General features: G+C 41.5%; 1 protein-coding gene across 3 annotated transcripts; it reads right to left on the reverse strand.

Annotated features, from left to right (window-relative positions):
- Window positions 1-1702: 1702 nt before the first annotated feature.
- On the reverse strand, window positions 1703-22431 carry U2AF1 (U2 small nuclear RNA auxiliary factor 1). 3 transcript variants are annotated; one of them, XM_075912417.1, is made up of 8 exons: window positions 22275-22431; window positions 16261-16348; window positions 11724-11790; window positions 8442-8491; window positions 7515-7613; window positions 5906-6039; window positions 5353-5445; window positions 1703-4673 (listed from the first exon to the last, which is right to left on the reverse strand). In XM_075912417.1, the coding sequence occupies exons 1-8, from the start codon at window positions 22316-22318 to the stop codon at window positions 4493-4495; spliced, it is 756 nt and encodes a 251-aa protein (XP_075768532.1). In that variant the 5' UTR covers window positions 22319-22431; the 3' UTR covers window positions 1703-4492. The 3 variants fall into 3 exon arrangements, with proteins under 3 accessions (XP_075768532.1, XP_075768540.1, XP_014436490.1); XM_075912425.1 differs by lacking the exon at window positions 11724-11790 and adding an exon at window positions 12677-12743; XM_014581004.3 differs by lacking the exons at window positions 16261-16348; window positions 22275-22431 and adding an exon at window positions 12677-12724.
- Window positions 22432-23618: the final 1187 nt, after the last annotated feature.

A 23618-nucleotide genomic window follows, 5' to 3' on the forward strand; every position in this document is an offset into this window, starting at 1 on the left:
ACAGAGGCAGGGCTGTGATGCTGTGCGATAAACATTTAGCTTCCCAAGTAACAGAGAAATGATTGCTTTTTAAATTAAATTCAAAAATTCATCTCAGGCTTTTAAAGTAGTTTCTATTCTATAAAGTGAGATTATAGATATGTAGCATAAAAAGACAGGAAATTCAGATGTATCCTATCAGTACAGGAGACTTGAAACAGTGAATGTCAGCAGAGGAACTAGCCACAAATCACTAACCCTTGACTAAAATCAATTTACCAAATCATGTTGTACAATGACAAGGAGAAAGTAAGTGTATTGGACTTTTAAGACACTAGTTATTTGATAAGTTGTGCAAGATTCTTCTGTTATGTTCTTGAATAAAAATGGCATTAGCCAAGATTGATTTCTACAATCAAAACAAAAATCCTGCATTCTTTTCTCAAGGCCAACTCTTATTGATACGCATAAGGAAAGACAGTGGTCTCTACTTTGTAACACCAGTGCCCGAGTGTTCTACATGGATTTAAATATATATATATATTTTTTAAGGAAATAAATTCACCAAAATATTAAAAAAGTAACTCTCTCAAATGAAAATGGTTTAGCTAGGTGGGGTGCTTAAAATGTTTACAACTACTGGCAAGGTTGTGAGGTACTACAGAAAAGTGTCTGGATTTCTGAAGACGTCCAAGCAGTGTGCAGCAGCAGTCAAAAAAGCAAACAGGATGTAAGGAATAATTTAAAAAAGGGATAGAAAATAAGACAGAATATCTTATTGCCCTTTTATATATCCATGGTACGCCCACATCTGGAATACTGCGTACAGATGAGGTCTCCTCACCTCAAAAAAAGATATACTGGCATTAGAAAAGGTTCAGAGAAGGGCAACTCAAATGATTAGGGGTTTAGAACGGGTCTCATATGAGGAGAGATTAAAGAGACTGGTACTTTTCAGCTTGGAAAAGAGGAGACTAAGGGGGATATGATAGAGGTATATAAAATTATGAGTGGTGTGGAGAAAGTGAATAAGTTATTTACTTGTTCCCATAATCAGGGCTTGCCAAACCGTTCGCCAGCCCCATGGTTCGGCATGCTGCGCATGTGCAGACCACGCTGCGCATGCGCTGACCGTGCTGCGCGGCTCTGCCATCTTGTAATCTACTCGCCACAGGCGAGTAGATTACATTAATTGTTGAGCCCTGCCCATAATATAAGAACTAAGGGCCACCAAAAGAAATTAATGGGCAGCAGGGTTTAAAACAAATAAAAGGAAGTTCTTTACCCAGTGCATATTCAATCAATGGAACTCCTAGCCTGAGGAGGCTGTGAAGGCTAGGACTATAACAGGGTTTAAAAGAGAACTACATAAATTCATGGAAGAAGTCCATAAATGGCTATTAGCCTGTATGGGGAAGGAATGGTATCCCCAGCCTCTGTTGGAGATGGAGGGCAGGAGAGAGACATTACCTGCTCGATTAATTCCCTCTGGGGTACCTGCCATTGGCCACCGTTGGCAGACAGGGTACTGGGTTGGATGGACCTTTGGTCTGACCCAGTATAGCTGTTCTTATGGATTAAAAGAAGGGTTTGGTTTCTATCACGTGCGGATTATGTATCAAAAAAACTTTATTTTGTATAAGTTCTCCATTTGGTTAACATACATCATATTCATGGACAAGCAGCACTTTTACAGAAGAATCTGATGTGAGGCTAATACAAATAAGAGGAAGACACTTGGAATTAGTTTATTTAAAATTAAGTGTATCCAGACATTGGACAGTACCATATGCCGTCATTTGCTTGAGGTTAAGAAATTCCATGTGATATTCAACAGAAGAAACTCTGTTTGAAAAGAGTCATAAGTAGGTACCTTTCAAACTGATTGTGTTAGACTTCAAACAGGGAAAGGGAGGATAGGACTAGGCTAATAAAGTGAAGTTTCTCCATTTCTATTAACAAGCCTAATTAGTTTTAGATTGCTTTCAGCAAGTGACAGAATTTGTGCCTAGTCCTTTTAAAGTTCACACTCAACAATTTCAATGGAGTAGTATGCAGTATTACAGATGAAGGGTAAGGCTTCAAGGAAGACGGAGTTTGTGCTAGGTTTGTGCTCTATGCTTACAATATGTATATTTCCACCTGACAAGAAAAAGCTTTTCTGCCTTGTGAAATTCAGTGACATCCCCTGGCGTTTGCTATCAGTGCCCCAAATGTGCATTTCAATTACATTATTAATTTACAAGACCACAAAAATTATGCTTTCAATGGATTTCAATGAGGAAGAAAATTTCTGAAGTAAACAAAGCAAAGAGCAGTTGTGCTCTTTACAATTAATTTGTGATGTGTACAAGTTTAGGCCTTGTTTACAAACAAAAGCTGTACCAGGCTAAAATGATGTACATAAACTAGTACAAACCCATGCTTGGACACTGGCTCATAGTTTAGTCAGTCAGCATCAGGACTCTGTATATAGACAAGGTCTTGCACATGCTGATTGCCAAAAAAGAAAATAAACTGATTTTTATTTCAGTAGTGCCCACAATATGCAAGGCATTGCCTAAATGTACATGAATGCTGTCCCTTTCTTGCTGAATCCTGCAATCTAAGTAGAAAAGGGTTTTAGCACAATGGCACTGAAGAGAAAAATGGGTAAATCTTAACATATACTTTGAGGTGAACTGCAGGGCTAAGAGTTAATCTCAACCTTTCAATTGCTGGCAGGGGCACCCTCCGTTTCAGCTCATTGTGGTATTGCCACCCCAAACCTCAAAACACTGTTAAAGTCCTTGCAGTAACAAAGCCAGGACCTGATTTCTAGAGTACTGAAACAGAGAACAAACCTATCTTTACACATCATAAAGATAAAGTAAGAGAAAAGCTTTTTTTTTTTGCTTTGCCATTAAGACTGTAAAATATATTTCTGTATGTGCTGATTTCCCCAGCAATCTGGATAATGAAGGCATTCTACACATATCTGGAAATAACTCAATTTTTATTTTGGTCCAAAAGTTCACCTTGAAGAGGTAAGATGTGTAAGATTTTCTGATGCCCTCGATCACTATTTGCCAATTCCAAGTGCAGTATAAAAACTGAAAGTAAATAATTTGCCTGGTCTCAAAATGTCTATATCCTCTTCATTTAAATAGAGCTATTCTTCAGCCACTTTTAGGAGAGTTCTAATTAATACAAGCTCTTGAAAACACTAGTAGCGTAAGTTTCCTTCTTTTCTAAAAGCTAAATGATTATATTTATTTCCTGATGTACAGGAAGTTGTAATGGGTGGACACTTGCTACATACCTTTATGCAATTTCATAAGCAGACCAGGATCTAAGTCTGATTATACATCTTGTGAAGTCAGCAACTGTACAAATTATATAGCACTTAAGATGCTGCTGCAACACTTCAGAGGCTTTCGAGCTGGAAGCTCTGAATCCCACAAAATGTATTTTGTTTTATGAAGTACAGCTGTGATTAACAGTTGCAATGAAGAATGTAGAGAGTAAGCCTAAAAATATCTTAACTTAAACATGTAACAAAGTGCACTTGTTCATTAGCTTTGCTATGCAAGTGCTTCACTAGTGCCCACATTACTGCTTTATCCTGAATACTAGTATGATGCTTTCAGTTAAAAGGACAGCCACTGGAACATCAAGTAAAAAAAAGAAACCTTCCATTAAGGTTGATCTGACACTCAGATATTTTTACATAGAACTCATTCTGATGCATGGAGCATGAATTCTTCCACAATAACTCGACAGCCTGTATAAGGTACCACATTCATAACTTTAGCCTTAAGACTGCACTAGATACACTGTCCTTCTAAGGAATCACCTGAGGCAATTAGGGATGCATGAGAGAAAAAAAGTCCCTTTACTCTGAATTCTAGGACAGCCAGGAGTAGCTACTCAAATTCTCCAGAGGGCTTAGAGAATAGTCTTTAGATTTTACACCAATGAATTGGATTTATTGTAAATGCCACAGTCACATTGATAGACAGTGCACAGACTTGTATTACCATACATATTTTTGTTACTTAGCATTTCTACTGAGTAAATAAATGCGCTTTGCACAGCCTTCCTTTAAATGTGCCTAAACTAATCTAAAAAAGCAGACAGCATAGCAGAAAAGGGAAACTTAAATTGTAACTGTCTCAAGCAATATAGCACTTCATCCATGTATATAATATACTCTTTTATATTATATACACAGGCATGTACATTTTCCTTAACAGTTAATTCATACCTGAATGTAAAACACTTGCACACCTCCAATACATTTGCCACCTTCACTGCAAGTATAGTTAATCCAGCTATGTGTCAAGAAAGAGGAATGACAGCTTAAAAAAAGACTTCCCCCACAAGAAACAAGTTACACAAAGAATACTGTATCACTACAAGTTTTTATTCAGAAGCCCATCTTTTTTTTTTAAAAAAAAAAATCTCATTAAGAACTTGTTTGGTCAATCATCTACAACACTTTCTACCAGACACAGAGTAAAAATGGCATGGCTCAGAATCGACCAGATCTTTCACGGTCTCTTGACCGCCTCCTATCTCGTTCCCGTCCTCCTCCTCCTCCTCCTCCACCACCACCGCCGCCGCCGCCGCCACCACCACCTCCTCCTCCACCTCCACGACCCCGATCTCTTGATCTAGAACGACGTTCACGGGACCTTGACCTGGATCTATGCCTGCAAAAAAGCATTTAAAATTGTAGTTCTTAAATATAGTGAAGCATTCTAGCAGAGCAGGAGACTCCCTGTGATTTGCGGAATAGCTATTTGCAGTTCCACAGATTTGCAAACCTGTTTCAGCCTGGAGGAAAGGAGGGGAGAGGGACAGTTGTGATGAGTTCCCCGCGGCTCCCAGTATTTGTGAATTTTGCCATTTGCAGTGGATGAAAGAATGCATGCACCGCAAACGGCGAGGGTTTCCTGTATTCTACAGAGTACCAACGATCAAATGTTGAAACGAAAACACTATAAAGTAAAGGGAGTAGTGTTTGAAATCAAGTAGTGATTCAGTACTTCAGCCACCCAAGAGCCCAGCACTTTCAAGTCTATAAGGCCATCATTAGAGAATTCTTCAGTTTTAGGGTCAGTATGTGTATTGAAAACTTAACTGCAGTCACTTATTTGAATGACCAGAAAAGGGTAAAATCTCTGTAAGTACCCAAGTTAACTGTACTGTTATGCAGAAACCAGTTGAAGCACTAAGAGAAGTCCTTTGTAGCCATTTACGGATTTAAAGGTACTTTGCAACTATAGCCCAAAGTCAGATCCTATTCTTTAGGTCTTCAAAAAGTTGAAGGAAAAAAATCCCCAAATTATTTGCACCAGTTGGGTTTAAAATAAAAATATGAATGCTTACTTTTTACGACGACGTCCATATAATTCACGTCGCAATTCTCGGGAAATAGGCTTCAAATGCATAAAGTTACAGAAACCTCCTCGCGTGCACTCTCTGTGGAGTAGAAACAAATTACCACAAAAAGCATTTCCAATGTATACAATTAGCTTTTCTTCCTATATAAACCTGAGTGGTTAAGCTAACTGATTTGTGATTTTTAATGTAACTTTAAACATTAGGAAGTTTGACTTGATAAAATATCTTAATTGCCCTGAAGTCAGAATTAAATCAGCACATTTTTTTAGAATGATCTGGTATGCCTGGTGAATTAATGTTCAAGAACTAAGATTTTTTTGTAGAGATGAAGAGATTGAGTGGACATGGTGTTGCATGTATGTTGCATGTGAACTGAGCCTGCTCTAGAGATGGCAGTATAACTTGCAGTGTCTTCTCTTATATTTTTACTGAATGCATTGTTTGGAAATGCACTTGAGAAACCTTACAAAGTTAAGCTTTTCTAAGTAAATATCATTAAGCTACCATAAACAAGCAGCAGCAAAAGTTATTTCATTACCCCATTTCATACTGACGACAACAAGCTTCTCTGAAGTCAGTCACAGGTGAAAGCTCAGCATGAATTGGCTGACCATTAAACCAGCGATTGTTCAGATCAATCACAGCCTTTTCGGCATCTTCTTCACGACGAAACTGAGAAAAATGTAAAATTAATATTCTCAATATGTTGCATAAAATAAGTCAAATATTACCATTTAATTACCTGCTGCATATTTAACAGGTATTCAAGGCTTAGCAACAGAACAAACTCCACTTATAGTTTTATCTGCACCTACTCTTAAGCGGGGTTTCAATAAAACACTGACCCCCCCTCCCTTCGGTTATTATTTAAGCAGTAACACTTGAAACACAAACAGGGACACTGGAGAGGATTTATTAGTTTCTCTCCAGACTAAATTTTGTTGAACTTTAACATTCCATGTTTAAAAGACTTGCAGGCATTTGTGTAAGCCTGGGCTTATCAGTTACAGTAATCCAAACAACTCCATGAACTTCCCATTCTCCCCTTGTTGCCTCTATCAGATATAGAGGCAGCAAGTGGGGGTGAGGCCTCTGATGCTAAATTTTAATGCAGTTACATGATTATTAAATTGATATCTAACATCCCTTTTCAAGTGGGCCTTCTTCCAATAATGAAGTACTTTACAATTAATCAAACATGTCTCAATCAAGCATCTAAATTAATAGTTTTATATTTTTTCTGCTCTGAATTTCCACATCCAAATGTAAGCCAAACAACAGTTCATCTATGGTAAATAACTTCACAACTAAAAAGGTGGGATCAAACTATGAAAGCAAGACAGATTCAACTCTAAGAGGTTATATTTTCCACTCTCCCATGTTTGGGTTCTAATCCAAACACATACTTCATCATTCTAATGTACAGATAATTACCTTCATAAAAGTGCTGCCACGTTTTGCAAATGTTAATCTGCTATATATGAAGAACACCCCGAAACAGTAAGAGCTAGCATCACCAAATTTGGTACACCGCTTCCTCTTAAAGCAAGGTAAGGGTTTGGTTGTACCAGGAAAATGGGATATGCTTCTCATAAAACCATATAGAAAAGAGAATAATCAGGCAGGTGAAAGGGGCTTGCTAGCGGCACTCTCCCATTTGGGATTTCTCCAGCCTGGAGCCTCCCACCCCCCAGGTGCCCTGGGGAAAGGTGATGTCTCTATCCATGCCCCCCTCAGATTTGTGCAGGAATGCTGCTGGCTGTTGCCCTTTGCCAGGGAGCGATGGGAAAATACAGTTTGCTACATTCATCACTCTGGCTGGAGAGCACAGGACACAGATGAACCTGGACCTGCCCAAGTGGGGGGACATTCACCCCTCCCCCTCCTGTGCCCACTGGAGCTGCAGCAACCATGGAGAGGCACTTCTCACTTAGTCCCAAGCTACTGCAGTGAGCGAGAGAGAGCTGGGGTTGTCCTCTGTCCCTGGAGCAGCCTGCATTCGGAATCTTTCATCCCCAGCCCCACCCCAGAGCAATGATTTAAATGAAGCATGTACAATTTTATTTTGAAAAAAGAATGTGACTTAAGTATCCAAGCAATGCTGGGTAAATCTTGTAGTTGAATACAAATGTTCTTTAGTATCTTACCTTTACATACACATTTCCAACTAGATGATCTCCAAGGTTATCACAAACGTTCATTTCCTCAACTTCACCATATTTTTCTTCCATTTCCGTGAAGACCTCCTAAATAGAGAAATGTATTAAAACTATATTGTGCAAATTAGTAGATTAAGCACACCTATAGTCAATTCATCTTCACTAAGTAGGAGGATTGCTCTCTTTCTCTCTCTCTCTCCCACCACCCTTCGTAGATTAAACTTCTGGGCAGGCATTGTATCACAGCCTGTAGGCATGGACAATATCTAGCACACCGAGTACAAGGAAAAAACAACTTTTCTTTATTTGGAAAATGAAATACATAAGACACTGAAGCAGTGCCTTTTTGAAAGAAAAGCCAGTATTTCAGTCTCCTATACGTCAAAATATAGTGTTTGCCAACACTTAAGTACACTTTTTAGTTGAACTGTACAAGGAAGCAGGATAGAAGACATAAAAATAGATTGTATAGTATTTATAAACAGACAAATTTAAAAAACTAGAGCAGGAACTATGTATTTAATATGTAAAATCAGAGTTAAACAAAAATGGCTATATACTAAATGGATACACACAAGTCAAGCAACCAAATGTCTAATTTGTGTTATTAACCCTCTCCACCATCCTTCCCCAATCACTCTTAGCATCAACCTTCAATTTAGTGAGAACATTCTTTGAGGAAGGGACTGTTTCCTAAAATGTGCATTTAAAGCACTATTTAGAAGTATTTTAAGCAATATCAAAATTAGAAGTGGTAAATATGAGAGAATAATAGTCTGTTTTTAGATCCCATCAAGGAATAGTTGGAGAGTTTATTTTTGTAATTTTTCACTGCCAACTAAACTATATATTTTTGCCATTGCAAAATTAAGAATGTTTGATGAATAATGCATTTTGAACTACATTTCAACCTACCTCAAAGAATTCATCATAATGTTCTTGCATTTCAACATCGCTCACGGCACCTGCAAATTCCAAGTCATATTGATTAGAATCAATATCGAAACAACTGTGAATATACTACAAAATATATTTTAGAGAATAGAAGTCTATTGAAGCATAAGAGATGCCATGTAGTTAATCATTAGGAGGATTAAAAATAACTGAGTAGCTTTGAGTCCCCAAAGAAAGGAATCTCTCAGTACATGATACCAATATGGTAAAATCAAGACAAGTTTTAATCAGCATCCATATTGTATACCCCAAATTTAAGGGGAAAGGATTTATTTTGTAATGTGACTGATTAAATGTAGAACCCCACTCACTATGTGCCAATGGTTTACCTACACAGAAGGCAAGTGCTTGTCATGTTAACTATTTTCAAGTCTGATTATTAAGATCTCTCTTCCTAAAAATGGAGCTCCATTTAAAGATGTTCACTCCTCCAGTGCAAATACACTTGTTTGAGAAATCACTAATGTGAGATCATGATCCATTCAATTTATTCAGGATACAAGATAGGTTTTTCCTCTTCCCTCAGTAAGGAGTAAAACTATATTGCGTTGTGGCAGAAAACATTTCTCCACTTCATTTTAATGTCAATTTATCTTTCTGTAATACTGCAGAATATTTTTTAAACGTGAGAGAGGCTGGGCATTAATGCAAGATCATTTTCATGATCCTAGCTGGCCTTTGCAGGTGATTGCTGCTTGCCTGCTGCTAAAAAACGAACACAAATTTAAATTTTGCTCATTTTTCAAAGCATTAAGTATAGTAAAAAAAATTGCATTAGATATTTCCAGTTCTACACCATTTTATCATACATTTTGTTTAATAAGTCATATACATTAAAGCCAGATTAATTCTTCAGTTAAGTGGCTTTATTACGATCAAGTACTGTAGCGTTAAGACAGATCTGGCACTTCATGCAAGAACAATGTTTTAATCTTTAAAATGCAACAACATTGCTTTACTGAGCAAAACCTGCATTATGACAAGAGGATGATCCAATTATTTGCCTCGGTCGCTATGGAAAAATCAGATGCTCTGAACCCAGTCATTCCTGGATCACAGTGCAAATCATGCCATTTAGCACATCTTTTCATCTTTCCTGAATAATGCTTACTATTAACCAACAAAGTTACATAAACTTTGTGGAACTATGGACAATTTTCCATTATAAAGGTAAAGGGACCTTCCAGATTCAATATGTTTTCTTCTCAAGAGACCCTTGGCTATACAGCAATTTAAAAAACCTCCCACATATTTAGTCAACCACCACTACATAGAGATAGTTCAATAACTAATCATATTCCCTGGGCTGTGTCCACATCAATGATCACAGCATACTAACATCTGATTTAAAAAACAAACATTAATTTGGGCTCCATAGGAAGAAAGGGACAAGGTCAAGCTGGTGAGGACATTCCATTGTCAAACTAAGTTTATAAAAAGAAAAAAAAATTGGAAGCATCTGAGTGTCCCTCTAAGGTGAAAAGGATAGGCATCATACACAGAATTCATATACATTCAAGTTCAAGGACTACCATTTCTGAATCTTGAGAACCCCAACTACTAGGTACAGTATAATCAAGACTATTACTGGTCAAAAAGGCAATATTAATCCTCTAATACTAATCCTCTGAGACAACAATGAAAAGGAAAACAGTAAACCACCAATATAAAAAAGCTACCCACTAAGAACATATGTAGTATTTCAATAGGGACAAAGCTAAAAAATATGGGACGGTTTCAGAAAACCCACTGATAAAAGACAGCTATAACTCTACAATTCCAGGTGCAGTTAGGATCTGTTATACAATTATCCATCTTTCAAGACAAACAAACTAAAGTTTAAATACTAATATTAAACGCTGGTTTGGAGAATCTGTACTTAAAGACTCTTGCAATGTAAGAAAGGTCTGGGCAAATAAAATCTAAACAGCTGCACGATAAACCAAGCAAATTTAGTTCTGTACAAATTAGGTACCAGCTTACTGAGAATTTAGCTGATGTATAGGAAGTGCCAAAGATCCAACAGCATATTTGTTACAATACAAATAGCAATAACACTGTAAACGTCTATAATAAAAAGACTACAGGCCAACAGTACTTTATAAACCTAGGGGAACTTATAAGCAACATTCTATTTCTAAACAAAAGCCCCACTTTGACAACTGACATTAGTAAGCGTCAAGTCAATTTAATCAGGGGCATTAGTTTTGTTAGAAGAAAGATATGCTATATAGGCTAGCCTATAAGTTTATCTTATGAATCACACTTCACTCTGATAGTATCTAATTAAATGCTGGTAACTAATTCGAACTAGCCTATAACTAAGTGGTTAAAAAAGGAACAGCTGAACAAAATTTTATCACCACAAGTTTGATTTTCAATTTGTTATATTAGAAAAATAACACCAATTTTTTAGGTCTAAAGCCCTTAGCATCTTATTCTGCTAGTGTAATTGGTTCAATTGTAATGACAGATCAGTAGTCACAGACTGACAATCTCAGTCATATATCTTCTGTCATGATGCACAGTATAAGACTTTTTGCCCATTTCCTAACTACAAAAGAGTTAAGAAATTAGTTCATAACAATATCCAAACTGCTTCCTTTCCCAGAGTGTACTTTTAAAATTATTTCTTACTATGAAAATATGTAACTTAGTTTTGGAATGTAAATTTTCAAAGCAAGGGAGAATTTTAAACATGCACTTATCCAAAAAGGCAGCTGCATGAGTGGCATTTGTCAGTCTATATTTATCTTCCCAAGTAATCACTAAATGGGAGCTGCATAATTTAGTTTAGGACAAATATTTTTGCAAGCAGCCTGAAAATTTCAAATCTGAGCGCTCACAACATTAACATAATGATGGGAACTGTGTTGTGAATTATGTTGACTGTCCTGCTTTTTGAGCAGCGTAGTCTAATGCATACCTTTAAAACAAAGCAAAAATATATTTCTAGGATGCAGGCAAGGGGCAGAGAGATAGAAGGTGAAAAGGAGACAGCAGTGGATCAAAACTGCTTTACAGGAGTTACCATTTCAACCACTTTTTGATTTAATGGACAAATATCCAATTTCTCCTAAGAAACAAATTCTTGTGAGGGGTGAGGACAAAAAAATTGTTGACACATTTTATGAAGTGTGGTCAGTTTGATCCATTAAACTAAAACTGTAGACCAGCTTAAGTCGACACTGAGCTCTGACAATCAAGCCCAGGGAACCAGTGAAGGAACTTGTATGAACTTACAGCGCAAACCGTCAGCAGACTGGGAAGAGTTTTGAGGGTTACGGTAAATGTTCAAGAGGGCAATGGTCTGAAATACAAAACGCAACAACTTTATATTATGGAAAAGAAATTTAACACGAAACTGGTTTCCTTTTGGTGATCACTTTAGCCGGGTCTCAGTGCTGAAAGAGAGGTAGTTATTTTCTCCCAAGAGGGGAAACTTTCACTTCGCTGGTGATCTTTCTGAATCAACCTAACACTGTAAACTAATAGAGATCTCATGATACTTGATTACTGTATTTTTACTTTAATAGTTACTTCGCTCACCTCCACTACAAATAGAGGTGTTTACATGAAGGCCAGTTACAAAGCTTAATATAATGAATGGTATGCAAGTATCATAGTCAAAGCTGAAACACAAGGTATCAGCATATTTAGATGTTTGATTTTGGCCTTACTGAACAATTAGTTAACACAATCCTTCAAAACATACTAAAACAGAAGAGTCTCTAATGTTTAATACAGTAATCATGGTACAGCATGAAATCTCCATTTCCTAAAGAAAGGAAAAGTGAAATAAAATGCAGTTTTGGACAACTTACCGTATATCATAAATATACCTAAGTTTTCATATTATATCAAGAATTTGAGAAATGCTTGCAATGTAATCTTTAAAAATGAATGGAATAAGTGACAGTTTTAACAGTTACAGGATGTAATGCTCATGCACTGTTCAAATGATTATGAATCAAGGAAGTCCAATTAGTTTATCTTTTTATAAAAGTCACTTTCTGCGCTTTATAAATATGTACATTTACCAAGTTCTTGATATATGCGCAAGAAGAGTTCCATCACTTGTCCTGTTTGCAACAGCTTTATGTCAGCAGCTCAGAAGCCAACGTTATTTTCTCATAATTAGGAGTGGGCTCTTTAACACCATTCTTTAAAAAAATTTCTCCAACTGTGGGACTTACAGTGTGAGCCGTCAGCCGTCTGTGCACTGTTTTGGGGATTACGATAGATGTTTTGAATCAAGATGGTCTGCGGGGAAAAAAAATAAAAAGGGGAATTCTACTGGCTGCTGTGCATATAATAGACAATTGCAAAGAGACAACTATTCATAAGATATTTCCTTTTGTGTTTGTAGAGATTCTTCTGAAACTGCATCCAAACCATCATATTATGAAAACAGTTTTTCATTAACCACCAAGAAAGACTTGTGTTTCATTTCCCGTAATGAACTGTCCCAAGAATATTTACTAAAACTGTTCGTGGAGATGTATATGACATCCTGCGTCTGAAGTACATCATCTATGCACTTCAAGCAGATTCCCAGATTCATCTTAATTTAAACCAAAATCATAACTATGAGCCTAGAACACCTGCATGTGCATCATTACACAGCATGTGATGCCATACAGTCTTTAAACTGTTGCCTCAGATAAAAAAAAATTTCATATTGCCTTATGAAGCAGTTTCTTGGTGGAATTTCTGTTTAAATAATATAATAGTTGAAAATGTTCACGTTTTCCGATCCTTCAATAAAGATCAATATCCTTTTAGCCCTTCTGCTTTTTACTTGAAGAATAAGACCAGGCAGACTTGAAACCATACATTTGTACCGTTCTTCTTAAAATCAAGTTGTCTGAAAAAACAAACCATGTTTAAGTTAGTAAACTAACATTACATAAAAGTCCAATGTCCATATCACTAATCAGCTCAAAGAGTTTTAGATTTAATTATTTAATATATAAGTTTAATGTTAGTTTCCATGAGTTTTCATCCCCAACTGAATTTAACTGGTGCAACACTTTGGTTTTTGATGCCAGCAAGAGATTAGAACCTTTTCAATCTTATTCAAACCAAATACTGATTTTATTTACACAGCAACCAAAGCAATATTTTCACCATCAGTGGCAACACAATAAAATAAGCATGGCAATAGCTCTCTATTAATAAGATCTGTTCCTCTATTTTCTATCACAGCTGATTACCAATATTTGCACAAAAACTTCCATAATCAACTTGTTACACATGTCAAATTCAGTAATGGTATCACAATCCAGTATGTGTATCAAGTCCAATGCCCTAAACACTAGAATGACTTCACATGACCCTTGTTAAGCTCAAAACTTCACTTCACCTGGCATTCTTTATCTCTGCAGCAAAAATCAAGAAGTAAATTGCCAGAGAGAAAATTGATGGCCCAGGTTAAGAAACAATTACTATTAAACTCAGGATTAAATAGTGACTTCTGAAAACATGTTTAAGTCAGACAGCATGGGCGGCAAGAATCCATTAGATGTGTTGTTACTGGGCATCAGTGATAGAGTTAGGACTCAAACCTAAGTCTCCAGACAACTAGGCCTATGCTAACCCACATACATTAAACAATCGATTTGTAATCGGATAGAGGATAATACAAGTTAAGGAAAAGCCAACATGGATGTGTCAAGAACAAATCATGCCAAATCAACCAAATTTTCTTCTTTGACAAAATTACTGGATTAGTCGATGGAGGGAATCAGTAGCTATATCTGGATTTTGATACAGTCACACATAACACTCTCATAAAATTAGGAAAATGTGGCCAGGATGAAATACGATGAGTTGAAAGATCATATTTAAAAAAGTTATAAATGGTTCCTTGTCAAACTAGAAGGGCATATCCAGTAGGGTACCACAGGAGTTAGTCATGGGGTCAGTACTATTTAACATTTTCATTAATGTCTTAGATAAATGGAGTGGAGAATATGCGTTAAATTTGCAGATGACAACAAGGTTGGGGGAGTTGCAAGCACGTGTGCGGACAGGATTAGAATTAATAAAACCTGGACAAATTGGATGACTGGTCCGAATTCAGCAAGAGGAAATTTAACAAAGGCAAGTGCAACATACTTTACTTGGGAAGGAAAACTCAAACCACAACAGAATTCAGAGTAACTGTGTAGACTGTACTGCTCTTGAGGATTGGGGTTACAGTGAATGACTCAACATTGTGATACAGTTGCAAAAAAGGCTAATATTTTGGGGTATGACGCAGGAGCATCATATGCAAGACAGAGTATCTGCCCCACTCTACTTGGCACTGATCAGGCCTCAGCTGGACTGCTGTGTCCAGCTCTGGACGCCATAATATAGGAAATGTGTAACAAATTGAAGAGAGCCTAGAGGTGAGCAACTAAAGTGATAAAAAGTTTAGAAAGCTGACATCTGAGGAAAAGAATAGAGAAATACTGGGCATGGTTAAGAGGGACCTGAAATTAGTCCCTCCTAAACAGGAGGAGGGATCTGAAGTTAGTCTTCAACTATGCACTGGACTGTTATAAAATCAAACATGATCAACTTTTCTCCATGTCCCTGGTAGTACAAGTACCAATGGACTTAATCTGCAGCAAGGGAGATTTAGGTTAGGTAATAGGAAATATTTTTTAACTGTGTGGGAATAAGCTTGGGAGTAAGCTTCAAGAGCTTGTGGAATCCCACCCATTTGCTGTTTTTAAGAATAGGTTGACAAACACCTATCAGGGTTGGCCTAAGGATTATGTGGTTCTCCCTCAGCATAGGGAGCTAAACCTGACCACCTCAGATTCCTTCCAGTCTCTTTTTTATTAATCTATACTACAATATTAAAAGTTTTTAAAAATACACATTTATTTGCTGACCACTCTCATCAGCATAGCTATGTTTGTAAGTGGAATTATACTGCAGCTTCCTAAAATGGGAGAAATCTATTGTAGATGAGATATTAAAAATGGTCTCTCCAGGTCACGGTTGAGGCATATTAGCAAGGCACTTTCACTGTTGTACATGCTGCTTTCCTGTAGCTAAATAGCTGTAAATGCAGGAGCTTTCATAATAAATGAGAAATCATCTCTTTACCTGCATATCTTGACAATCAGCAATGATAGAAAACAAAGTCAACGTAAGCTGGAGTTTAAATGTGGATATTTTCCAGGAGCATGAAAAAAGTTCTTTGAGAGAATTGTACTGTTAATAAACTGAAAATGTCAGCCAGTGCCCCCCTCTCTTTTTAGCCTATATCCACTCCTCATGTCACAGGTAGCATTTAACTAGCCATGGAGTGGGTAATATATAGAACAAATTGTTAAGAAGCTAGACAAGTAGAGAAGAAGTTCTCCCACTCTTAATAGGATATACAAATGACTTTTACTTTAGGCCAGACATCAAGACTGGATGGGGGTGGAGAAACTGTTCTGACCAGCAAATGTGTTAAAGTCTTGGAAATTTTCCCATTTGGAAGGGGTAGAACATGTTGCCACTGTTTGTAATATAATCAATTTGGGATCGTTTAAGTGCCTAGACATCACTGAGAAGCCACACACCTTAGTTAGCACTCTCTGGTGTCTACTCTAGATAAGCTTACAATAGTATTGCTCCAGCTACCGTTATGGTGATATGAAATTGGGGAGGAAATGGGAACACTGCCTCCCAAAGGGGAATTTTTTTTGGCCTCAGTAACATTTTGGAATATGGTAATTATTAGAACCCTACATTTAAAGAGATATGTATATAAATTTTACAAGAAGGAACAAACCTGGCTAAATGTTGGTTTATTGTGCAACCGAGAACATCTGTCCCCATGACGGCAAGCTCCAATTTTGAAATAAAATGAACAGTTGACTCTGCAAGTTAAAAATAAGAGAATTAGTTAATGAAAATATAAGGTAAGGCTTTAATACACAATTAGCATTTAATATAAAATGCATGTTATCAACTTAATTTTAATGCACAATTACAAAGGTCAAATCAATGAAATCCAATCAAGTAATGGGACTGGTTAGTTTATAATGATTCTCCCTCATTCATGGCTTGAGAAATCTTCTGAACTCCAAGCCAATCAAGAGCACGAAGAGCAGCAGCAATCCAAAGTACTTAAGTGTACTGGTTCAGTACCGTATTGTTATATTCACCATCAGTAAGAAAATATTCTCAATTGTAGGATAACCATTTTGCCATTTTTTCCCACACAATATATAGCTCAACATCCTGCTGGCTCACAATGAAACATACAAACTGAACACACAGTACAGTAAAACTCCAGCTGTCTGGCATCCAGTGGTCCAGCACTCCCAATAGTCCAGCACCAACTGGAACCCAGAAGTGCTCTGGACAGCCGGACAATCCATGCTACTTCCTCAAGTCCGCCTCTGCCGCTGCTGAAACTGATCAGCTGCGGACCTGGGGAAGCAGTGTGGAGCAGAGCAGCTGGGGTGCTGCCGGGTTGGTCCCACAGCACCGCCCCTCGCCCCCCTGCTCCTCACCCGCCTGCTCAGCGCCCGGCAAGCACACCAGCTGCTCTGCCCCAAGGCTTCCCCAAATCCACTGCTGCTGAAACTGACCAGCGGCGGACTTGGGGAAGGGCGGGCAGAACAGTTGGGGTGCTGCCGGGTTGGTCCCGCAGTGCTGCTCAGGTGAGGGGCAGCGCTGTAGGACCAACCCGGCAGCACCCCAGCTGCTCTGCCTCAGGGCTTCCCCAAGTCCGCCACTGGTCAGTTTCAGCAGCAGCGGACTTGGGGAAGCCGTGGGGCAGAACAGCTGGGGTTCTGTCAGGTTGGTCCCGCAGCGCTACCCCTCACCAGCACTTGGTTCGCCCCATGCCACACCGTTCCCTGCCCAAACCTGCCCCCCTCCCCCTCCCAGGACCCATCACAGCCCCCCTGCCGGAGTATCTCCTGATACTCTGGCATATCTGATAATCCGGCGCCCCCTGGTTCCCAAAGGTGGCGGATTATCGGAAGTCTGCTGTAGTTCTTCTTTCACAAACACAAAGAACTGTTAGACATAGCCTTGACTATTTCTCTTTAGAATCAACAATTTGTACCACAGTAGCATAAACTGCCCGTGAACCAATAAGAACTTCATTCGTCTACTTAAAAGGACTTGGTTATGAAATATAAGCACAGGCACTAGATAGTACAGAGCAGGAAGAGTGAAAACTCCAAATAGGGGCTATATATGTGTACAATATGAATTCAGACAAAAGCAACATCACTTTGCCTTAGCCAAACACTCAAAATTTACAAATCTGTTTCTTCCCATTTCTTTTTGTCTTGCTGAAAAGGAGACAAACTTGTTACTGGCTATGTCTCCACAATCCCCCCACCTTAACTGTAGGATGTTCACTACAGTGACAAAAAAGCAGAACTTAATTTGTAAATTTCACTTTGTAGTGCCAGTTGCAAAGAGCTCAGAGGAACAGAGTGAAAAGCACTTAATTCTAAGGGGCTGTGCATAACACATTGCAAGTTGACACCAATAATTTTAATAAATTACTATTTATAGTTATAATTACAGGCATGGAATAAATCTGAAGTGCACTAACGTGCCTATCTGGGCTTATAAGCAGCAACGTACCATCAGATCACTGCATGAAACATTCAATACATTTTAAAAATTACATTTTAATTCTCACCTGACTTGTACCTAGAATTTAGATTGATCTAGCATTAAACTTCACAGCCCTGAACAATCTGGCTAGGTTGACTTAACCCCCCCTGTAGTCACAGCTGGATTGATGGAAGGATTCTTCCATTGACTCAGCTGCTGCTTCTCAGGCATGGTCTAGACCAGCAGTGCACAACCCGTGGGTAATGACCCCCAAGAGGGTTGCAGCTGTCTTCCAGGGAGAAAAGGGGGGGGTCACAGAGCTGGGCCAGCCACCTTTTTTTCCCCCCCGCAGCGTGGTAGGCGGCATTTAAAGGGCCCCCGCTTTTTTTTTTGCTTAACCAAAATTTTCCCAGGGTTTGCTCCAGGAAAAACGTTGTGCACCACTGGTTTATACCACTGGTTCAGAAACCCTGGTCTGTGTACCTTTAGGGGTACTCGAGAGAAGTCGGGGGGGGAGAGGGGTACTGTCAACAACTGAAAATTGCAGAAAACTGACTTGTTTTAAGTTTACAGCTCTTTATTATTTTAGTACTTTACACACCCAAAAATATCATCCCCCACCCAGCTACGATTAAGTTGTTTAAACAAGTGTGTTGCAATGGCAGAAACATTTTGTGTGTGTCTGAAAACTGTAGGTAGTTGGGGTACTTATTTTTCTGTAGAAAAGGGGTATTATATGAAAAAAAGGTTGAGAAACACTGGTCTAGACTCTTCAGTGGCTGTCAACCTTTCCATAGTACTGTATCTCTTTCAGGACTCTAATTTGTCTTACATACCACAAGTTTCACCTCACTTAAAACTACTTGCTTACTAAATAAGACATAAAAATACAAGTGTCACAACACAGTATTACTGAAAAATTTCTCACTTTCTCGTTTTGTCAGCTTTACATTTTAGTCTGTACTAATTTTACTAATGCTTTTTATGTACCCTATTGTACAACTAGACAAATATGAAGACAAGTTGATGTATGCAGAGGTCTTCCAAGAGTACATGTACCCCTAGCTGAGAACCACTGGTATATACAAACAACTTATGCTGGCAAAACTAAGTAGTTCAGGGGATGTAGAAAACTCCCTGAGTAACACAGCTATACCAAATAGAGATATAAAAGGTTAGCCAATTTACCCCCAATGGGTGAGGCCTACCTGTAACCCGTAGGGGTTGGAGCAGCTCACTGTCTGTGTTGGACAGGGAGCTGCTTCCACCCTGCAGGGCCCGCCCGCCACAGCAACATATCTGTAGCGGCCAGGCCCACCCCTTCCCTTGTGCCACAGGTTACACGCTGGCTCTCCAAAAGGGGCCTGCACTCAATAGTGATGTTAGTGGCCAGTCAGATGTTTAACTGATAAGCAATTGCTTAATGGTCCCAGTTAACTGCAACACCCCCCTCTCCCTCCGTGCTCTGCATTTAAAACTTAGACCATCAGGCTGTCTTAGTCCCAGTCCATGGGTCTGAGTTTTCAATGAAGAGCATGCAGAGGAGCAGCCTATCACCCTGCACTGCTGTCACACAGCACATGGCGGCAGCAGCCCCTGTCTGTGGGAGCCCAAGCTCCCCATGGACAGAGGCTGCTCCATGGGATGCAGGAGCAGCCTCTGTCCCCAGGGAGCTTGGCCCCCTATGGGCAGGGGCTACGTGCTGCTGCCTCTGATACAGAAGCAGCAGCAAGAGGCGGCAGGCAGGAGACAGTTTAAAAACTGGCTCCCCTTACGGACCAACTTCCGCCTGCCAACCCTTGCTGCTGCTTCCACCTATAGAGTGGCAGAAGCGCAAGGTGGCAGGGTGGCAGTGGACTCTCGGGAGTGGCGTGAGAACCACATTGGCTGCCAGCACTAATGCTGGGGACAATTGAATAATTGTATAACTGCTAAATTTCTTAGCAGTTACACAATTATTAAAATAACCACTTTCTAACATTCCTAGCTCTGAGGGAGCCAGCTGTAGAACTTGCAGTGAAACCACCTCCCTAACAAGGGCTGCGGCGGACCCTGCCCCTGGGGAGGCTTTGAGGCTACACCAAAGCGTCTTCCCCAGGCTCTGAATTATAAAGCTTATTAAGGTTTTAAACTGCAGAGCCTGTAGTGCGTGTAACTGCTCTGATTTTTAGCGGTTACATTTCTAAATGAATTTTTACATCCCTAGCTATTATCCTTAAAGGGTGATGTTTACTGGTTCCAGTTAACCTGTGACCGTCTGGAGCAGCTCCCCACCTGTCCTGGCAGGGGGCTGCTCCAGCCACTACAGACAGAGGCTCAGCAATCCTTGCTCAGGCCAGGCCTGGGGAGCGGGCTGCAGGCACGGTTGCTCAGGCCAGGCTGGAGTGGACCCTGCCTGCAGTGGGAGCATGGGCACTGGAGCCCCTACTGGGCTGAAGCGCCCCCACTTAATTGGTTAACTGGTATACTTCACACTTAACTGATTAAACATCCTTAACACCAACCTAACTTCTTATGCACTACATTTCTGGGAGAGCATCTCTGTCTTTTGTGATGAATTACCTACACAAACAGAAGCTCCCTCCCACTGGTGTAGATACCTTCTTCACTTAAGTGCTCCAGTGACACAGCTACACCAGTGTAGTTGTACTGCTACCCCATTTTAAGTATAGACAGCCCTCAGAAATGGATATATTACAGCAATGGAAAAACTCTGCTCATTGCTGAAGTTTGTCTCTACGCTACAGTAGTATAGAAATACCTTTAGATGCATATCTCTTTTAGATGACTGAATTAGGTTTTTAGCTTTGGATTCAAAGTCAAGTATAAAATTTATAATAATGAATCACACCACACCCCCTACAATTTCAACTCCAGCCACAGTCCCAAAGCCAATTTCCAAGTCTCCTCACTGAGAATAAAAGGGACTGATGCGGGGGGAGGGGAATCATGCTCAGGCCTAAAGGGATCACAAATGTTTGCACAAATTAACATTAACCCATTCTGTCAGGTAGGCAGCAACGTCAGCAAAATTCAAAAGCCACACGTCATTCTACCCTGAGAAAAAGAGGGGAGAATGACAACGAGCCATCAAAAATCCACTGGAGCAATGACAGAATCGATGCCATCACCCACTTCCGTAAAAACTAAGTGTGTGTTGTTTTTATTGAAAACAAAAAGAGAAAAAAACCCGCTGGCCTGGGGGCCGCACGCATGAATTTTCCAGACACAGACGGAAGGTGAGCGCTACTGCTCCTGAATGCACCAACGGCTCCAGGGGCCTTTCCTGGGCAGCGCTTCACCAAGCTCAAAGCGACAGCAGAACCGGGGGGGGGGGGGGGGGGGGGTCGCTATTGCAGCCCAGGGCAGGAAAGGCCGGACTCCGACTGAGGGGCCGCAGGGTGCGAGGCGGCAGCAGAGAGGCCTTAGGGAGGGCGAGCGAGCGCCGCTAGGCCGAACAAGCTCAGAAGGGAAGCGCGGGGGGGGGGGGGGGGGGGGGCGCGTCTCCCAATTGTTCCCGGCTTTAAATCGGGGACGCGAGGTGCCGCCCCGGCGCTAGGCGGCCCGGGTGAGGGGGCTCGGCCAGCGCGGAAGAGCACGTGGGGCGGCGTCCCGCGCGCACATAGCGACCCCCACCCCGACTGCGGAGGTGCCCGAGCCGGCTCCTCCGGGCACCAGCGAATAAGCGCCGCCGGAAGGGCCAGGAAGGGGGGGGGGGGGGGATCAGCGCGTGGAAAGGCGCCGCCGCGTGCAGCTCGTTCGGAAAGGGAAGGCGACTCCCCTCCGGCCCATGCAGCGGTTACTCTCCGCGCGCGCGCGGGTCTCTCCCGCAACAGAGACCGCGCTGATTAACCTCCCCTCCCCCCGCCAGGGGAACCGAACAGGCGCGCGCGCGCGCGGGCCTTCTCTCTGGCCGACAGCGCGCGCGCCGCCCTGTTTCCTCCCCCCCCCCCCGCACCGGCGGGAGCGCGCGCCGCCACGTTCCAATCGGCAAGGCCGCGCCGGCTGCCCCAAGAGGGGAAGCACTAACTGTAGCCAGGGCTGGGCGCGCGCGCACGCGCGCTCGATGGCGCGAGATCCCGGCCAGGGGGTGGAGAAGAGACTCCGCGCGGAAAGCCATTATATGAATGGGCCGCACGAACCGCCCCCCCCCCCGCCCTGCAGGGCGCCCGAAGCGCTGAGCGGCCACCCGTGGCGCGGCAGGGAGCTAAGGGCACTCACTTGTCCTTCTCTGTGCCGAAGATGGAGGCCAGATACTCCGCCATCTCCCACCGACCGACCGCCGGACACCCCCCCCCTCGGCGCCGATTGAGCGCGTCACAGCCTCGCGCCGGAAACGCTTCTCCCCGCCCACCGCTTTCCAGCCACTGCCCAGGGCGTGGGGGAGGGACTGGCAGCGGCGCGCATGCGCGCGCCTCGCCTCCGCCTTCTGCCCTCCCCCGCCTGCCCTGGAGCGTTCGCGGGGCCGCGCTGAGCCTCAGGCAGGGGCGCCATTTCAGATTTTGTGCGTGTCCTGATTGGAGGAGGGGGAGGCAGCCTGAGGGCAGGCGTCACCACTGTTACTGAGCATGCGCAGTGCAAGTCAAGTACCAAAGTGTGCGGGGGGGGGGGAGCTACATCTGGCCCTTCCTGCACACACATCACTGCTATGCAGGCTACCAAGGCACTGGAAAACTAGTTCATTGGGGGCAGATAACCCAGCGGCTAGCCGACAGGAGCACTGCATCTAACTCCTATACAAAATAAATGAACTTTAAATACATTCTGGACCCACTCAGCTCTAATATGAACGTGCTCTGAGATCTTGTGGCAAGTCACTCACAGGGCACTGGCCAGTCTTAACATGTATCTGTATACAGTGAACCCTCGTTTATCGCGGTAGATAGGTTCCAAACCCGACCGCGATAGTTGAAAATCCGCGAAGTAGGGACATGTATATTTAACATGCGAGAGGTTTTGATTTACACACTCTCACTCCTATTGCTTTTGATTTAATAGTTTAATAATTAACCAGCAAGGGAACAGAGACTGAGTTTATAAGCAGTAGGTAGAAAATCAATTGCTGAGCGTACATTGCTGCTTGGGGGCAAATAAAGGCGGCAGCAGACTGAGCGAAGAGAAATCATCTCCTGGACACTTTGTGAAGATGAATGTATTCAGGTTCGTTTATAAAAGGACGTCATCCTTTCACCTTAACGTAGCATGGAGCAGCTGAAAACACAGCAGGCACTGCAGGGTGACAATGTATTGACTAGCAGGGGGCTGATTCTTCATTGCCCTTTGAAGTCCGCGAAGTCGTGAATCCGCGATGGTCGAACCGCGAAGTAGCGAGGGCTCACTGTAGTCTTACTCCTGTACTCACTCTGCAGGGGGGGAGAGTGTGTGTGTCAGGATTCCTGGGCTCCATCTCAGCTCTGGGAGAGGAGTGAGGTCGAATGGGTTACAGCAAAGGGACAGCTGCATGTGGGCTCTATATAAGAACATCAGACTGCTCATAGTGAGTCAGACCAATGGTCCTTCTAGCCCGGTAACCTGTTTTCCAACAATGGCCAATGCCAGGTGCTT

This window comes from Pelodiscus sinensis, chromosome 1 (genome assembly GCF_049634645.1).
Source record: "Pelodiscus sinensis isolate JC-2024 chromosome 1, ASM4963464v1, whole genome shotgun sequence".
In the NCBI taxonomy this organism is placed as follows: domain Eukaryota; kingdom Metazoa; phylum Chordata; order Testudines; family Trionychidae; genus Pelodiscus; species Pelodiscus sinensis.

Coding starts and splice junctions, on each gene's coding strand:
- U2AF1 (XM_075912417.1), bottom strand. CDS start 22,318: ATGGCGGAGTATCTGGCCTCCATCTTCGGCACAGAGAAGGACAA. Junction 6,040..7,514: donor TTGGAAATGTGTATGTAAAG/GTAAGATACTAA, acceptor CATTTTTCTCAG/TTTCGTCGTGAAGAAGATGC. Junction 5,446..5,905: donor TGTCGTCAGTATGAAATGGG/GTAATGAAATAA, acceptor TCTACTCCACAG/AGAGTGCACGCGAGGAGGTT.